This window comes from Podarcis filfolensis, assembly GCF_964270895.1.
Source record: "Podarcis filfolensis genome assembly, chromosome: 7".
In the NCBI taxonomy this organism is placed as follows: Eukaryota; Metazoa; Chordata; class Lepidosauria; order Squamata; family Lacertidae; genus Podarcis; species Podarcis filfolensis.
The window spans coordinates 55,883,574-55,903,338 of NC_139603.1; the positions used below are offsets into that span (position 1 = coordinate 55,883,574).

Here is a 19,765-nt window from a genome sequence, read left to right on the forward strand (position 1 = left end):
AAAGCCCCCAGCTTGAGGAGTTAAGAATCCCCCCCCTTTCCTTCCTGTGTGTCCACGGCACATCAGAAATAGGTGGGGTGTGTGTGTGTCAGGAGAAGCCCCAGAACAGTATGTGGGTGAAGTAGAGGGGGAATCATTCCATCTTGCAAGTGGAATTGCTTGCACATATGGCACATTTGTAATAGTGCAACATGGAATTCCACCCTCTATTGTCCTCTTCAGAAAATTAAAGGAGATATGGCAGAGCTTTCATTGCCAGTGGTTCTATAACAGTATGGTCTGTTATCAAACAGGTTTTGCAGGTTTTTATATCCTATTTTTAAAAAAACCCATCTTAGTGAGAGACGATAATGGGTCAGAAAAATAACAATGTATCGTCTGAATACCAAGGTATAGAATTGTGTTGTAAAGAAGTAGAAAGAAGATGACCATTTCCCTCCTTAATGTTAGGCAAAAAGGTTGTGTTATTTCCAATTTCAGTGAATGGCTTTTGCTCCAATGTGCTGAGGTGGACCTCACCTAACATATGACTTCCTGTATGGGGAATCTGAGCCATGATCCATATGGGGAAACTCCATGTGGGCCCAATAGCTGTGCAAGAAAGCACTCATATACTTGAACCACCATATCAGGGAACCCAGTTTAAATGGAGTCCTGTGCTGACAGAATGGTTAAGCCAGTCCATTCTAAGACAGAACAAGGATATGGACACAATTATTAATCATAGTTAAAGCTGTGGGAATAGAAACAGGTTGAGAAATATATGCCAGACATCTGATGCATGGCCCAAAGGGAAAGAATGACTTGTTAATAGTGTTCTTGGTCCTAGTGGAGGTATATTTCATTTCTAAATAGAAGATTGGAAAATGTCGGTAATATTACCCTAGTGCTTTTACTGTTGTCACTGAAATATAACAATAATTTAGAGGCCCATATTTTAGGAGCAATTATACTGAAATTTGTTGACATAGGAAGCAAGTGATAGATTCGCATATGTCATGGATGCATCTACTTATGCAACTTCCTTTTATGATGTTCAGAATACTCATATAACTAAAGAAAGACATATTTTAACACGTGATGTGAATCCATTTGTCAGAAATCCCACAGTGGGCAATCGTTTGTTATAGCAAATACGTACACACAGAGGAGTCTTGTGACACCTTTAAAGTGTAACAGATTGATTGTGATGACATAAGCTTTCATGGATTAAAGCTCACTTCATCAGATGCACATGCAGATCAATCCATTCTTTAATACTGGAAATGTGGCTCCCTTCCTTTGACAGGACAAAGCACTCTACTCAGGCAAGAAAGAGAGGGAGAACACCTTCTGTTGCATTTAACTACTATGACTACCTCTCTTGCCACATGGAATACAACGTTTCACAGCAGGGAGCAGCATCCCCAACACAGACAAAGGAACTTGTGCCCATACAAAGGGAAACTCAGTTTTTGGCAGACACAACACACTTCTGATTCTGTGAACCATATGGTAGTAAAGGAATTGTTCTGTGCTAGCTCAGGTGATTCATCTTTCTATCAATTTACCGTATTTTTCGCTCTATAAGACGCACCAGACCACAAGACGCACCTAGTTTTTGGAGGAGGAAAGCAAGAAAAAAAATATTCTGAATCTCAGAAGCCAGAACAGCAAGAGAGATTGCTGCGCAGTGAAAGCAGCAATCCCTCTTGCTGTTCTGGCTTCTGTGATAGCTGCGCAGCCTGCATTCACTCCATAAGACGCCCACACATTTCCCCTTACTTTTTAGGAGGGAAAAAGTGAGTCTTATAGAGCAAAAAATGTGGTATTTATTAGTTTTCTTACCTGCCTTTCACCATAAGGTCCCAGGGTGGGTTACAACAATGGAATATACAATTTCAAAAACAAAGAAACCCAATTGAAATTAAGAAATGGACCAGAACAATGTACTGTATTTTTCCATGTATAAGACGACCTTTTTCTGGGGGGGGGGGAATAGTGATAAATTGGGGGTTGTCTTATACATGGGTTAATACAGTAAGTAAGCGAGGGCTGGAGCCAAAGCAGTAGCAGGGAACGTCAGTGAGGAAGCTGCTTTCTCGCTGTTCTCGGCTTAGGAAGAGTATGTGGTGAATGCCAGTACGAGGTGAATTTTGGCACCAGTTCCATCAGCCAGAGTGGGGGATCGTCGAAAAATAGCTCAGTGAACTTACAAAAGAAGCTCAACAACTGTTTTTGCGAGTTCCCCCCAAAAAACCTCAACAACTTTCTTAATTTTTAAATTTCTTCATTTTTAGCTCCCAAAAATAGGGTTCATTTAATATGGGGTCGTGTTATATACAGAAAAATATGGTATGTTCTGCAAAAGAGGTGCATCCCACAAAACAAAATACACCATCAGGGCAAAGAGGTGTGTCCTCAGCAGGAGGCAACAGCTATGCAATGAAGATGCTAGATGCACCTCTGTGAGCAGGGAGATCTGCAGGTAGTGGTGCATCACTTGCAAGCATGCTATAGTTGTACACTAGTGCATCTTTATAGGGAGAGCATTCGAGGGTTCCTAAAATTCTTGACGTTTTGGTGCTGTACAGAGACATGCGCCTCCCAGACGGGCTTTGAAGTAAAACATTTTTGACAAGAGGGAAACATTCAAACTGAATAAATGATTTCCTTTTCTTTGAAAAATCCAAGTGTCGTAGAGTTGTGATTATACAGCTTTTCATTTTGCTATGCTGTTTATGTGCACCGCCTTCATGATAAAGCTTCCCAAAGACAATAGATCACTGATTATAACTTGTTTTCATTGTGTCACAGCCAGATATTTAAAAGCGGGCTTAAGCGCAAGTTGTTTAGCCATTTCCATCCACTCCGCTGGAGCCCAGATAGAGCACTTATGTTTCCTTTGCGGTGATGCTTGTGCAATTAAGCACTGAGATCTCAACAAGCAGCACTTTTCTAAGGCGTGTTCAAAGAAGTAGAAAAGCATGAGTGGCCATTCTGTTCATATATCTATCCTGAGTGTAGTAGCTTGACACTTCTGCCTCATTAGGAAACACTCAGGTTCTTCTTCCTCAAGCAATTGGCGCAATTCCAAGATGAACCAGCTCCAAGAATGTATCTGTGAGAGCTTCTGCCCTCCTACTATGGATCCCAAGGGCATTCAGAGCCCCAGGGGTTCTTGTGCCTTCAGAAAGCATCGAGGGAGCTCTCTTCCCAGATGACCTTAGAGCCATTCTTATCCCCAGAATCCTTCTTACATCTGGTTATTTGAGCTATCTTGCTTCTCCATTGATTTCCATATTACCAGGGGTATAAGCAGCCTCTTCCTACCTTTGGTTTCCCCCTTTCCTCCTTGACTCACCATTGGGGCAGCTAGCCCCACAATCACTGCCTTTTCCTTTCCCCACACTGTGACCTAAGTTGCTATGGCAAGATGGGCCCATTGCCTAGTCCTTTCCACTCGTACCCTCCTGCTGCTCCTTCTCCATCCTTGCTCCTTCGAGCACCTCCTAAATGTGCCACCCACCACTTTGTCCTCTGGATGGTCTAACATCTCTCCTCCTCTGGTGGGGGGCTGCCCTGTCCAGCCTCTTCGTTTGTTTGCCTCACCACCCACCCACACCTCCCACCTTGGCTGGCATGAGCTGGAAGAGCTTTGGAAATGCTGTAGCTGGCACTTCATAGCCACCTGGCACCCTACCCTTTATTATCAGGCATTACAACAGTTGGGTAACTCAGCCTCAAGTGTCAAATGCAGCCCTCCAGACATTTTCAAGGCTGCATGCCCTCTGCAGCCACATTCCTCACAGGCCCTGCTTGGCACCCTTCTGGAGGGTTTTGGCTTGGTTGGAAAGTGCCTCTTGTTTCCTTGGATGGGGGATAGAGTGGGGTATGTTTGTATAGGAACTAGCCTATGCTACAAAGGGGAAAAAATACAGCCATTCTTACCTCTGGTCCCACCCATCACTGACATGTGACCCCAGGAAGGTTGTCCAGAAGTGAATGTGACCTTTGAGCTGAAAAAGAATTCATATTATTATCAAGCACTATCTTTTCCTCCAATGCTTTTCAGTAAATTTTAGCTGCTTTATTAGTTGTGACATAGTTTTTAGAATTTTAAAGTCAACATCTTTAACATCTTGCCAGCAGTTTTTAAATGTTCACAGGGTAGTTACATTGGATGGGGAAACTTTTTTCAAATAGCATTTTTACATAATGGAGCAGAGGATTATGGAGGAGTGGGGTGGGTTATTGGCATTCCACTGAGGGCAGCATCCTTTCTTATAATTTAGCTAAATTGGTGTGCTTCCTTGATTGGATTCAAGAAGATGAGAATAAATTAATACATAAAATTATTATTATTATTATTTAATGGGATATTTTTTACTTTTGAAGTACCCTGTAGTAAGAGCCCACAGCTAATGGAAATAGAGAATCATTTATGAAAAAATATAACTATATTGATAGTACTTTATGGTTCTTCTGGGACAAGTAAACAGGAATAAACTAGCACTTGCTATTTCCTGCTGGCTTTTGTATTTAAAGGGAGAACAGCATTTAGGTAGCTTTGATACATGGGGAAAGCATGACCTGTATCAACATAAAAATATCTTGCCTAATGATGCAGAATTTGAATTGTTTTATAAGCCCACAGAAACAGAAAAGCTCATGACTGCATCATTAGGGCGAATATTATTAGTTGTTGAGAGAACATGGCTTAAATAATGCACAAACAAGTGCAAAAAGGGAATATAATATCCCTCAGGTTGGCCTCTATGTTTAGAACGTCTCAATTTAGAATTGGACTGAACTTAAGGGGGAGCTGTTTTTAAATTGACTAAGCAGTCACATTTCGCACCTTAGGAAATAGGGGAAATATATAAATTTGAGTACAGGGTTGTCATTATGATAAGAGACTTTATTGAAATGGAGTGCTTTATACATAAGCTAAAACATTTTAGGAAATGTTTACTAAGGCCGTCTCAGCAATGCCAGCATAGATGGCTCTGAGGAGAACCCCCCCAAATTGGGAGCTCACCCTTCTGCTTGGCCCCATTGTTGGGCTCCTATCATTAATATATACTGTTTTTTCTTCTTTCAGAGATCTTAACATGTGGGACACAACTTGCCCACCCAGAAATATACTTTGATCCTTCTGTGCCTCTTTCTTCTGGTGCCACCTCTGAATACCAGAGATACAACTGCCAGTAGACCCATTGATATGTTTGTCAAACTTTGTAGTTCATCCAACAGAAATTCATCTATTGACTTCAGTGGTATTGATTCTGCAGCTCTTAGAATGCATAGTTAATTCTTTAGATTTAATTAGTTTTGAGACAGTGCTAGAGAGGGAATGCCTCCAAGAAGCAGACAAAGAACTCATACAGGTAAACCAATATGGGGCCAGAGGGTGGTTTATTACTTCTGACAGTAGTGCGGCAATCTTGGTGTGTAAATAGGGACCTCTGGAATCAAAAGTATATTATGTTGTCAGACTTTGATGAGTGTACCTGATTCAACCACCCAGACAATTAACGAAAGACCACATACTTTGAGACAGGGAAATGTTGAGACTTCATTGTCAGGTCCTACAGGTGGAAAAAAATTTCTCCCATTGCCATTGTGCTGCAATGCATAATCAAGAAATCAGGAGGTGGCAGCCAGAATGAAGATTGGCTGGGAGAGCAGTGGCAAGGGCAGGGGCTTCAGATTTAAACTGTCCTGCTCCTCACAAATCAGCATGCGAGATCAAGGACAGCAGATGGCAACTTCTTTGCTGTTCTAGCTGAAGCTCAAAGTGGTAGTAGCACTGTGCAGCCAGCTAGACAGAGGTGACTGGAGTTGAACCTCCTCAGCCCCATCCTGACTAAGTCCTCTGCAAGCTGAAAACCTCCCATTTCTGATAATTGCTGTCTTCACTGAGCATAGAGTCTCTCTCTCCCCACACCCCTCCATCCTTATAGATCCCTATTAACAGTCCAGTCATGTCCATTGACCTTCAGAGCACAAAAGATGCTCGTTCCAGTTCTGTGCATCATATGTCAGTTGGAAGGAGCAGCACTAAACAAGATCAAAGCAACAGGGATGGGAAGAGGATGTCTTGTCTTCTTATACCTTAGGATCTATTTCCAATATTCCTTAAGAAAGGAGGACAGGCAGAGTCTAATAAGACTTGCAAAATATACCTTACTGAAATTGTGAAGCAACCTTCTTCCTCTGCTCCTTTCATGATTGCAAATAAACAGAATTGGCCCACTGCACTTTTTATAAATTTTCCTTTCTTGCGAAGCCGAAAGGAACCAAATCTCATAGCACACTGGCCAACACAAAATGTGAAACATGCCCAGGGCATTGACTTTTGATTGGTCCCTGTGTGTAGCTACTTGGGCCAGACCATAGTCTCTCTTCCTTGGGCTAATAAAGTTCTCCACTTGCAAGAAGAACAAGCAACTTGTGGGTCAATCTCATATCCAGAGTCTTATTGTGGTTTCATTATGATATTTCAAACCTCTTATTTTATTTTATTTTTTGGAAAAGTGACATTTCCTATTAAATACTGACATTTAGAAGTACAAAATGGAACATTTATTTTGAAAAATGTGATAGTTTAGTAAACAAATGACATCATGCCTTTCCCCTTTGTCGCATTTATTTCTGAGAAAATGTTCCAGCCAGCAATATGTGCTAGCAGTGTACCCTTTCTCCTTGTTCTGTGAAGAAATAATGAAAACTTGGCTGTGACTTAATTAAAGCCAGTGATAATGGGCACAACTGACTGAACAGTGTTGCTTTACCCAGCATCATTCATTCATTCATAAATAAATAAATAAATAAATAAATAAATAAATAAATGAGTCTGTGCTTGAACATCACAAAGACTGATACTCTTCACCACAAGGTGAGAAATCCATGTAATTTCTTCACATAATCACCCGTCCTTATAAACACTTTGTTACACACTGAAACAACTAAACCCACATTGAACCTTTTCACTGAAAACCAACCATACAGTGGATGCTCGGGTTGTGAACGTGATCCGTGCAGGAAGCACGTTTGCAACTCGCAGTGTTTGCAACCCGCAGCGGCGCGTCTGCGCATGCATGGGTCACGATTCGGTGCTTCTGCACATGTGCAAAGCACAATTTAGTGCTTCTGCACATGCGCAAGCGCTGGAACCCGGAAGTAACTCGTTCCGGTACTTCTGGGTTTGGCGCGGTGCACAACCTGAATCACACAACCTGAAGCATCTGTAACCCAAGGTATTGACTGTATTCTTTAATGTGGTTGCGGTCTGTATCAGAGGGGGAGTAAAATTGTTTAGGGGGAAGATGCAGAGACACAAGAAGCTGATTTATACCAAGTCTTGTATACCTGAAGGAGTGTCTTTGCCCCCATTGTTCAGCCCAGACACTGAGATCCAGCTCCGAGGGCCTTCTGGTGGTTCCTTCTCTGCAAGAAGTGAAGCTACAGGAAACCAGGCAGAGGGCCTTCTCGGTAGTCGCGCCCACCCTGCGGAACGCCCTCCCATCAGACGTCAAGGAAATAAACAACTATCTAACTTTTCTAAAAGTCATATGAAGGCAGCCCTGTATAGGGAAGCTTTTAATGGTTGGTTTTTACTATGCTTAATGAGTTTAACTTGTTGGAAGCCACCCAGAGCGGCTGGGGCAACCCAGTCAGATGGGTGCCATATAAATGATCACCACCATCATCTTAGTATTGTTGACATTACTGGCGTTTCAGACTTGGGATGTTTCTCACCCTACCTGGAGACACTGGTGATTGAACTTGGGCCTGCTGGTGTACAAAGCAAATGCTCTTCCAGTGAGCTACAGCCCTTACAGGTAACATCTGTAGTTGGCCATATGTCACAACTCTGGATGGGATTCACTGGTTAGCAGAAGCCCTGTGCAAGGTTGAGGAGAAGACTGAGAATGGCTGAGCTATATTTACTAGATGCTGTGGTGCTCTTGAGGAAGACCACTTGCAGACCATTATGGGACTGTCTTAATGCCCAGGGAGAGGTGACACCTAACTGTAACACATAATCCCTATTAAATTTATTTCTAGTTTGCAGTCAGCTTCTACACATCCCTGGCTTATTTTCCTTATAGGGAAAACCCAGACTCATCATTAGACTGAACAAACTATGTGCATGAAAACAAATTTGCTTGACAAATGGCCGCATTTCCGAGAAATATGCTGACACCAAAATGCTTGCATTTTGCATTGAGAATTTTATGTAAATGTATGCTTTCTCATTAAATGCCTAATTCTGGTGTGCTTCTTTCTGGCCGCATGGCTGTGGACCTTGGAGAAATTCCAAGCTGTATGCACCTTATGTAATATGCCTTCCAAGGAGTTAATATAATTAGTGTAAATACTACTGAAATAAACATAATTTTTCTTCTCTAAGTTCTTGTTGGAGAAGGAAAGAGGCATACATCTGAATCAATATAGTGATACTGCATTATTTGAATTAATTGTGACTTCACACTGGCAGTTGCAAGAACCTGTTTAGGTGCATAGGAATTGACTAAGCTTCTGACTGCTGGATTGATTCTTGCTATCCCTGATACCTCTCTCAAGTTCTGCCATATTGAGTCAGATTGCCTGAATCTTTTAAGTGCTAACTTCTGCTCACTGCTACTTTGTTTTGCTGAGGTTTCTTGTGAAGTTTTTCTCTCCATATAAATATAAAACAGGTCTGTAGGGGAAAAAATTAAAGAAACACACACAAAAGAGATACATTTGTTTTTGTTGTGCTCAGTTACAGAAATTGAATGCTGAAAATATATTTATTTCAGAGTGACATATAATTATGTACTTCAAGTTTACTCTGTCTGTTTTAAATTACTTTATGCAAAACTCATTTCAGAGATTGGATAGAGAGTAAAAGTGAAATTATCTTATGTATACATCATTATACTCTACCTTCCACTCCTAATGATAATTTGTAGATGCTTTAGAAAACATTTATTCTAGGGAAAGCGGCGGGGGGGGGGGGGAGGAGAGAAGTGTATAGCTGGCTATTTCTCATGTTGCAATCTCCCTTGAAGGAAAGAAAAGTAGCAAAATATAAAAATACAATCAAAATAGATACAAAGATGCAGTTGAATTGTATCTGACTTTTGTTTGTAAGCTGGATAATGAGGAAAGGCACAAAATCTTCTCTGTGCATGCATGGTTGTAGAAGAGCTAATGGATTTTGAGGTTTTGGAGATGAGGGATTTACAGGTGATTGCTTCTTATAAAGTTGGGAAAGTTTGTAGTTTTCAAATTAAGTAATTAGTGCAGCAAACACAGATGATTTCCTGAGCTGGAAAGTTCCTGATACCTTTTGCATGTCTGCTTATTATGGCTGTCAAACTTTAGATCTGTATCTAAAGGACAGTATTGGATTTTGAGAGCCTATGGAAAGAACATATCATAGAATTATTAAGGTACACCTCTGCCAGTAATATCTGTATAAGTTGCAGTTTTATATGGCTTTTCTTCATGACACTTTTATGGGGTAGGCTTCTGTGTCCACATGAAAAGAGTGTGGAAAACAGTGTTATTTAGTCTATTTTATCCTGTGAACCGCCTCGAGACCTGCAGGTATAGGGCAGTATACAAATTTAATAAACAAAACAAAATATAAAATAAAATATTTGCACAGGGCAGGTGGACAGAGAACCATATTTATCAGCTCATTTAACCATTCAGGTTGTAGAAAGGGTTTTCTGTACCTGATCTTCCCCTACAAAAAAGCAGCCTTTCACCATCACTATCACAGCGTGGCAGCTTAGCAGCATTTAATTTCCCTCCTCCCTTCCATTTTTTATCTTCTCCCTCATTCCCTATTCTTCATACCATTTGTCCCTGTTGATGGCCTTAAATGCAATGCATAACATAAGTCAGTGCTTCTCAAACTCTCTGATGTGGTGGACTGGCAATTCCTTCCCCTATCCCAGTGTGCCAGGGACTGGTACCATATTTGGTCCCTGAAGCATGCCACCCAACCTGGATTGGGTGGAGTCAGCAGAGACCAACAGATGATGGCTTGGTGGTCTGTGGATCACCACTTTGTTTTAACGGTGGCATAAATGAAGGCCAGTGTGCTGGAGGCTCATAATCTTGCAATCAAACTCTCACCCCCAGCATAAGAAAAGCCCTGCTGGATCAGGCCAAAGATGCTCACGTAGCATCCTATTCCCACAGTGGTCAACCAGAGGCCTATGGGAAGCCCACAAGCAGGACATAAGCACAACAGTATTCTCTCAGCTTGTGGTTCCTAGGAAGTGAGATTCAGAGGCACACAGTCCCCAACTGCAGAGGTAGACCATAGCTATCTCAGTAGCCACTGATAGCCGTGTCTTCCATGAATTTGTCTAATCCTCTTTGAAAGCCATCCAAGTTGGTGGTCATCATTGCCTCTTCTGGGAGCCAGTTCTAGAGTTTAAATATGTGCTGTGTGAAGTAGTTCCTTTTGTCCTTTCGCCTGAATCTTTACTGGATGACCCTGAGCTCAAGTATTATGAGCAGTGGAATAGGAATGGGGGTGCGGTGGGTGCTGGCCGCTCCAGGTGTCATCACTGAGGGGGTGACAAATTGGGGAAAAATATGTTTTTAAAACAAATTAAAAAATTGGGCTCACAACACTTTTTTAAAAACAACAACAACAACTCCCGCACCCCCCTTCCTATGCCACTGGAGCTAGGTGAGGCGGGGGGCACTGAGTGCCACACTGTGGGGCCTGCAGCGTGCCTGAGACACACGTCTCTTCTGAGGGGGAGGTGGCGGGCAGACTGCCTGCAAGCTCTGTGCTGCTTTTTTGAGCAGTGTTGGACTTGCGTCTGCCCACCGCCTCAGCTGCTCTACAGCTGAGGGGGAGGCTGCGGAGAGGCTCCATGCCCTGCCTTGGCTCACCCCACCCAACTGGGCAGCTCGCCTCGCCCCCTGGCTGCAGGAGACATGTGCCACACCGGGCACCCGAGCAGCTAGCTACGCCACTGATTATGGGAGAGAGATAAAAATGTCTCCCTATCCACTTTCTTCACACCATGCAGAAGTTCTATATTGTGTTCTAAAGCTACTAGAATATGGTGGGAAAGCTCCTGCTCACTTGAACGGATTGAGGTTCAGGCCCTCAGGACTGTGACTCAGGCAGGAGAGGTTGTCACCCCTCATCTTTTTATGTAGGCATTCGATTTGGCAGCAGTCCGATTCATTTTACCCTTGCCAAATTAAATTATTCATTGGGCTAAGCCCTTCTCCCCAGGGGTCTTTTCAAAACTGAACACGGGAACCTGTGATCGCCTTAATCCGTCTGGTGGTGACGGCACAAAGGCGTTGCCATGGAAAAATTCCCAACTTCCCATCTCACTCTCCTCCTCCCCCTAAATGGCTAAAGAGAAGGAGTTACGAATCTGAGCACCAGCCCAGAGCATCCAGACGGGACCGACAACAGAATAATTAGTTCAGAGGAATGAAAGGACAGCAAAGGCAATTACTGAGAGAGAGGATTTTGCAGCACATATTTTATGCAATAGGAAACTCTAAAATTGATAGGGTTGCCAAGGGACCATAGCCCATCTAGACCATACCCAAGGTGAGACCATCCAAGCATTGAACTGCAGGCACACAACGTATCAGCCTCTGTATAGATTTAGCCACCTTATCTGGTTTACAGCATATCACACATAAAAACATGAGCAAACAGTTCCCAGAGGCATCTGCCCCAGAAGTTTATTTGAGTTTGGTGTATTAAATTAGTTGATTGCTTCTCACAACCAGCTGAAGTCCCAAAGTGATTTACAGGATGAGAAATAAAATTAAGGAAGGAAAATATATAACCAAGCATTTGTTAAAGTAGTAACAATGCAATAGGACAGCATTGCTGTTGTTTTAATCATCTAAAAACATAAAAGTATCCTCCACCACCCAACACAAGAATGAACACCAAACAGCCACCATGTCATAGGATTGATCAGGAGGGGTGGGACTTACTTGGCCCACCCCAATATTTTATTCAAGTTGGCACCCCTGCTGGGCTGACTTCCTAAAATCAACCTCCAGTTTTCTCCTATAAAGACTGCCACACTTTCTCTGCATTTGGGGGCTCATGTTAGAATGGATATTAGAAGTTGATCTAAAGGCTGAAGATGAATTCCTAGACACACTTTCCTGGGAGAAAGCGCCATTGAAGTCAATGACCCTTACTTCTGAGTAGGCAGGTATAGGATTGCACTGCTGAGTGGCGCAAATTATCTATTTCTGAAACAAAACCACGCCGTCCTACAAAGCACAGGCTGGGCCGAGAGAATGATGAGAGCTACTTTTCACTTTTTCTTGCTCATTCACACTTTTTAAAATATTTTTTATTGCGTTCCGAATGCGTCGCTTTCCCGGAGCCCTCCGAATACTGTCCAAGACACCTTCCTTCATTCCTTTCTTTTCTCCTCGCGGGTAAAGGGCGTGAGCGCCCCGCCCCTCACTCTCCCTCCGAGCCAATCAGGCTCTCTTCTTCGCCACGCCGTTCAACTTTCCCGGGGAGAGCCGCGGTGGGCGCGAGCGCTGGCTCGCAGCCTGGGAGGAGCAGCGCGCCAATCACGCCGCTTGCCCGCGCACCTCGGTGGTCGCTTTAGCTCCTCGCGCCGCCTGCGAGGCGCGCGAGTCCCGGCAGCACCTCCTGCCTTTTCCCCCCGAGACCCTAAAGTGAAGAAGCCCCGCCTCGAGCGGACCGTCTCGTCGCCCCCCGCTCGACAAGAGCCCCCCTGGAGGAGGCGAGCGCCCCTCGCCATTTGCCAGCTGCCCGCGGAGGCGCCACAAACCCGCCCTCGGCTCCCCTCACTCCCTGGGCACCTGCTACCAGCCCTTCCCGCTTCTTCACCCGCGGAACCATTGACAATTCCCACTCCCACCCCCGCCGCCGGCGCCTCAGTTCCGAAGTCCCATTCATAGGCTGGCTTTCCCGAGGCGCGCGCGCGTCGCCGGCCCCGGCAGCAGCCCCACGCCCACCTCCCCTCGGCTTTCGCCAGCGCTGGATGCTTCGCTCGGCGGCGGCGGCGGCCAGGCTGCCCTCCTAAACGCCTTCGCCGGAGCTGAGACGGAGGGGACGACCGCCGCCTCTTCCTCGCGTTCCTCCTCCTCCTCCTGAGGCGCGAACAAAGGGATTTGGCCGGCGCACGAGGCAAGGGCGGCGAGGGGCTCCGTCCGGATGCGGTGAGCGCGAGGAGCCGCTCGAGCGAGGCCGGCCGGCCGGCGTCTCGCCCACTTGCCTTCCACCATGGGCTGCTGCTCGGGGCGCTGCACGCTGATCTTCCTCTGCACGCTGCAGCTGGTGAGTAGCTGCCCTTTGGCGAAGGATCGCGGGGGGCGAGCGGGACCCTCTCGCCTCCCTATTCTCTCTTCCCTCCCACCCAGGTCTGCTATTGATTTCCCCTTGAATCCCTCCCGCCCGCCCTGCAGCCCAGATGAGACGGATCCCCCCTGCAAGCTGCAGCTGGAGTGCTGATCTGCCTCGCGCTCCGCAAGCAGCGTCAACTCTCCTGCAACTGACCCCGGGAGGCTGGCGAGCCCAGCCTCGCAGCCGCTGTCCCAGGTGTGTGGGGGGCAGCTCCCTTCCCCGTCCCTCCTCCTGCTGGCCTCGCTCTGGCCGGGGAGCTGGGAAGTCCGTCCGGCAGCGCGAGCCCTTTCCCAGAAGGTCAATTACAGCTGTCCGCGCTTGGCGGACTCGCTTGATTCTCCCGTGCATGTCGGAGTTGCCTCGCAGGATCGCTCCCTGGAGCCACACGGCTCTTTAGCAGCTGCCACGGCCTCCCTCCGCCCTCGGCAAGAGATGTGAGGACCGAGGGCCTTTTCATGCCGCGTGGATCATAAAGCTTTTCCTTCGCCTAGGGAATAACGGTTTCTAGAAAAGCCACTGCGTGTTGCCCATAAGATCAAAAGCAATGCCAGTTCTGGTGTTCATTGCGCTTAGAGTTAGACAGTGTGTATATATTTGCAAGTAGTCAATTGTGTTTGCTACGAAGTATGCTAGGTCCCCCCCTCCTTTTTATGTTCATTGGATGATGGTGTTTTCCCATTGTAAAGGAGGACTCCAGGTAATGCTGTCTAATTCCCCACCCATTCCTTATTTTTGGTCTCTTGTGTACCGTTTTTTATTCCTGCACATCCTGCACTTTGAAGGTGGATTTTCATTCTGGCTTCGTTTCAAGGCAGTTTGAAGTGTCTGTCTGGCGTGAGGAAGAGATTTCCTCTCTCCCCTGCAGAGTGCTTAAATCACATATTTAAATGTTGCACAGTTCTATGGAAACCTTGTTTGTTCCCATTGTATCAACTTGACAACTGGGTATTAAAACCACTTCATGATCAATGTGAGGTCAAGGTGTTCCGGAAGCACCTGATGGGGGGTACTGCATGCCTTTTGATGGCTTTGTGGCTCAAAGATGAAATCTTACCTCTGCTCACAGCTGAGACATGTTGCTCCCCCTACTGAAGTTGCAATTTGTAACATCATTTAAAGGCTGTTGTCAAAGGGCTGCTTTTGTTTGGGTTTGACACTTGGTTTTCATGTTATCAAGAGTCACTGCTTTGTTTCTTTCAAACGAGATAAAATGAAGAGAGCTTTCTGTGTATTCGGTTGATAGCACTGCTGAGATGAATATTTTGCTCTAGGTTCACTGTGGCTGCATGGCAAAGGGCCGGGTTTATGCTGTATGGTGCATACAGTCTCACCCTTTGGTTTGCCCTGACTGTGTGTGCATGCCTCTGTGGCATATAACTTCATTTCTACTTGTTGGTTTCCATTCCTTGTTGAAGCTGATATAACTATTCCAGTGCAAATAGCTGTTGAAAGATTTGACTCTGAACTCAGACCCATTGAGATGGAAAGGGACTACAGCTCATTGGTAGAGCATCTGCTCTGCATGCAGGAGGTCCCAAGCTCCATTCCTTGAGCGGATAGAGGTGGGAGAGAACATTGCTTAAAACCCTGAAGATAGTATCAATGCAGGGAGTGCAAAGCTCAATGGACCCAATGTTCTGGCTCCGTGTAGGGCAGCTTCCTATGTCCCTAATGGGGCTTACTCCCATGTCAGTTGATAGAATTGCAGCCTAAAAGACCATTGCACCTTCCACAGTTTATTGGTCTTTAGTTGCTGTGGAACAATTGTGGATATCTTGTGGTTCAGCCTATGACTGGCTGGGCTGGATGGGAGTTGGAGTCCAGCAACATCTGGAGGGCTACATGTTCCTCGTCCTTGTTGTAGAACATTGTTTCAGTTCTATTAACTTGATAGCTTGTGCACATAGTACGGTTTTCCTCTTGATAATAGGCAGGGGTTAACAAGGTTCAAATGCTTGCTCTGGAATAAATAGGCAGGGTTAAGGAAACAAAAGCAGAATATTTCATGAGTTTTTGTTGTGGCACAGCATAATGTCCTTGTGGAATAATCACATGGTATGTTTTGATCTAATTTTTAAGAAGTTATATTGAATATTGTTTTGTATAGATTCTGTTTAACTGGTTGTATATATATATTATCATATTAAACAGTATAAAAATATACAGATAAGTTACAGAAATTGATTGGTGATAACTGTGTTTTCCCTTAATGGCTCCTGTTGGTTGTACTTGTACTAGGTGGTGTATTTATCTCTGATTAGTATTAATTTTCCTGTGGTGGCTGGAGCTGTTTCAAGAGAGGCAGTAGGAGAGTATGGCATAACTGTAGCTGACATCTGAGGTGCCCTGGATGTTGTCATAAAATGGAATGAATTGTACAGCAGTGTTAGAAACCCAGATGCACAAGCTAGGGGACAAAAGGCACCTTAAGCCTTGGTTACAGTTGCTACAACAGAATGCCTGTTCGCCAGGTGGTTGGACTAGATGACCCTTGGAATCCTTTCTAACGCGACAATGTAGGTGAAGAAGATTCTATATAAAAAAGTCCACAGTTTTATGTGACTATTAGAAACAAAAATATGTAGACATCACCTGAGCATTCAGGCAGTTTGCCATTCTTTGTAAACACGGAATTCCCAAATGTGTATTGGGCAAGTGTGCTATATGACTGTGCGCAACTCACAGCTCCGTGGGTAATGTCTATTTCAAAAATGATACACACACACATAGACTTTTGTATTGTCTGGAATGGAAATCCCTTCAAACCAGTTTTAAGTAGTACAGTTGCCCTCCTATTGAGAACTCTGTACTTAGACTGCATCATACTAAGCTACAGATAAGTATTCAGTGCTCAATGTAAGGACAAGAAGAATATAATTTCTAATGTGATAACCAACTTTATTTCAGCATGATTCTGTTGCTCCAGTTCTACATCTCCTTCCTTTTGATTTTAACAAGCCCCAACTCTATAATTTTCCTTTTAAGTTATGCTGAGAATGGGAAAACAATGTCTCCATTCACATGTAGTAGTAAAATTGTTTCCTTGCTGCTTTCATATCTATTATCTTCACATTATAGGAATATGTGGGTGGAAAGTGTATCCAAGCTGTTGGAAGTGAATGCAAATGTAGTGGTAAATTCTCTAAACCAGAGCTCCTCAAATTATGGTCCACAGAGACTACAGTGGTACCTCTGGTTACGTACTTAATTCGTTCCGGAGGTCCGTTCTTAACATGAAACTGTTCTTAACATGAAGCACCACTTTAGCTAATGGGGCCTCCCGCTGCCGCCACACCGCTGGAGCACGATTTCTGTTCTCATCCTGAAGCAAAGTTCTTAACCTGAGGTACTATTTCTGGGTTAACCTGAAGTGTATGTAACCTGAAGCGTATGTAACCCGAGGTACCACTGTACTGGTCTGCAGGAAAGTTGCAGAGCTGTTAATAATATGTGTACTTGGCCCTGTATTACCATACTTTAATATTTAGTGACAATGGAGATCAAGGCTCTTTTGACAGGACTGGATTTATCAAACAGGCTAACAAGAACTTGAACTAGGGCCTGTGACTTTCATAATACAATGCTGGCACAGTCTAATATTTTTCTCATTAAAAATTACCATTTGAAGAGGCATTTCTCAGTAGTCTGGGATAGGACTGACGGTTTTCATAATATTGCACTTTTTAAATGTAAGTGTTGGTGCTGAATAAAAAGAAGTTTATTAAGTGGTCTGTCAAGACACCCAACAATTTTCAAGTAGGGATGGGAATTGAGATCAGCTGCTCTAAACCTTCATTTCTCCAACTGTGTAGTGGTTTTTGAGACTGTGTATAGGTACAAATGAGAACTGTTACAGTCTTTTAGGGCATAATTTTAAAAGTCACTTTGCTGCTTCAAAGACAATATTAATCTAGATGTTTGTGTTTGGTAACAGAATGTAAAAAACCAACCACAACAGTTGTTTTCATATCAACCCAAATATCAACATCCATTTGTGTGATTTGGAACAGGGCAGATCAGAAATCAAGAACTGGAGGTGAAGTGGCAAATCTCAGTTGTGACTAAGGAGCACAGTACTACTGACTTGGGCCATTTGTAAGCTATATAGTATAATGTATAGTTAATACTAGAATTCCTAGGACATGTCAGCTTCGTGTGTCCCACAGAGGCTGTATCTGCAGATTGCCCAATTTCACCTTGCCACCTGCTCCTCACCCCAGTCTGCCAAAGCATCTGTTTCCTGGGCTGAAGGCAGTGCGGCTCCCATGGGAAGTGAGGCACACAAGAGCGACACTCTCTCTCTCTCTGTTGTGTCTTCTCATCACAGTTTCGCTCCCTTTAGCCCACCATGCAGCTGCTTGGTGGGCTGAGGAGATCTTGATTGTCAGTGCCAGTCATCTGGGAATGGATGTGTGCGCGAAGGGATTGCCCTCTATTGTGTGCAAGCACATGAGCCCACCACATGCCTCGAGCCAGAATGGTTGTCTGCCTCTGACCTAGCACCTTCTTTTGCTCTCAGCTAATTATTTGATACATACAACAGCTGGGTATGATTTCCCCTACATTTGCTCAGTGCAGGGTTGATGTATCTTTTTGCTCTTCCTCTCTTTTCTATCTGAAAAGTCCAGTTCAATACATGCAAATGCACTGAAAAAGAAAAATGTTGATGACAACCTACAAAAAGTAGGCACTTGTGAATTAAGCATGTTTCCTTGTCAAATAAAGCTCAGTTCAAATAACTCTTGAAGGCAACATTTCTCTTAACATAATTACAAAGTGTTATTTGGATAAATGTTTTAACACCAAGGTTCCTTTACTTCTGTAGGGTAGAGAGCAAAAGCAAATCTGCCTGAGTACCCATCCTTTGCTAAGATTCAGCTAGTAGCCATCCTCTTTCTTTTCAAGCTGGAGTTAATATTCCCCCTCATCTGTCTCACCCCCACCCCCCGTATATGGTTTAGACACATAGCAGACCTATGCACACAATGGGACTACTTCTAAGTAGACATGCATAGTTATGCTTTCAGTTAAAATTGGGCCCACTTGAGGTAAACTCACTGTTCCAGGAATGTGGCAAATGTAACCTCTGAACAGACACATCCATATATATGACAGGAATTTCTTCAATTGCAATAGCTTAAAATTGATGGAAATCGCTGCTTTGTCACTCTAGCTGCATCAGTGGATGAGTTAATTTAGACTTTACATTCCCTTCATGATTTCAGGCTTGTATATACCCAGAGATGGTTCCTGGTGTGTTGTGCAGAGTAAATTGCTATAGTCAACTTTCTGTGTTGCAAATTGCTGTTGGAATCATCCCTTTGGACCAGGGTGTCTTCAAGTGCAAATGGGTGTCTGGTGGAGGTTATCTGGAGAACTGATTCAAATTTCAGGCTTGTACTTCCAGCAGAGAAGGAGGCTAGCCTGTATTCCAATTGAGAAGCTTTAGATTGCAGGTGGGAATTTGTGTGCCTTAAATGTTCTCCACACTAAAGAAATAGATATACAGAGTCCTCTACATTGAAAGCAAGATGCCAGGGAGAAGAGCTTTCTTCTTGACTTCTAGATTCTAAGACTTATTGTATGGAGGAGCTTTTACTCATGAGATCCACCTACCAAAGGTGCTGGCTCCAGGCAGTTGAAGGTGGTGTAGACCCCCCTCAGTGTTGCTGTTTTTTGAGGGGGGCAGGCTCCCCCATTGTTGGAGCCAGGCATGGTTGCGTCCCCTCAATGTGCTTCAGAAGATGGCACCTTTGTAAGTGTAAAAAAGCTCAGATGAGAAATAGGAATTACTCCTGTGTTGTATGTAAGAACTAGATCATATTCTTGTTAATTTACATCTGAGTTGCAGAAAAGTGTATATATTGTAGTGCTGCGTTTACAAAAAGTAACCTCTCTTTGCTTCTTTTTCAAATAATTTTTGCACTGAATAATTCACTCCATTGAGGTAATCTTTCTTTACAGTGTACATTAAATGTATTATTTATATTCATAAATTCAGACACAGCTGTGAATATCTAGGAGATGTGACTGTGCTCCCCTGTAACAAAAATTTAAATAATTACATTTTTTTAAAATGCAAAGGGCTTCGAGGAAATGTAAGGAGAGTTAATTGAAGATGTTTGACTTCATTGTCTTAGGAACCTAGAAACAAAATCTGGGTTTTAAAAAAATTATTTTGCCTCCATTCATATATATTATAATGTCTGATTTGCAAACAATAAATATCATCTGACTAAACCATTTCCTTTTTGGGGGGAGGGAACCCACCCCGTTGCCCTAATTCTGCTAAACTTTGATTAAGTTCAAGAGGAAACAAGGTAGCTTCAACTAGCTCTATGTATGTATACCCTGAAGTAAGTCTTGCTGACTTTAGTGGGGCTTATTCCTGGG

The 19,765-nt window shown here is 43.9% G+C and overlaps 1 protein-coding gene across 2 annotated transcripts in view; it reads left to right on the top strand.

The window, feature by feature from the left end:
- Positions 1-12,725: 12,725 nt before the first annotated feature.
- Positions 12,726-19,765, top strand: part of NKAIN3 (sodium/potassium transporting ATPase interacting 3) — a 193,138-nt gene continuing 186,098 nt past the window's right edge. For both annotated transcript variants that reach the window (XM_083623475.1, XM_083623474.1), the window contains exon 1: positions 12,726-13,306. In XM_083623475.1, the coding sequence (XP_083479601.1) occupies positions 13,253-13,306 (54 nt within the window). In that variant the 5' untranslated portion in view covers positions 12,726-13,252. The remainder of the gene's footprint in view (positions 13,307-19,765) is intronic.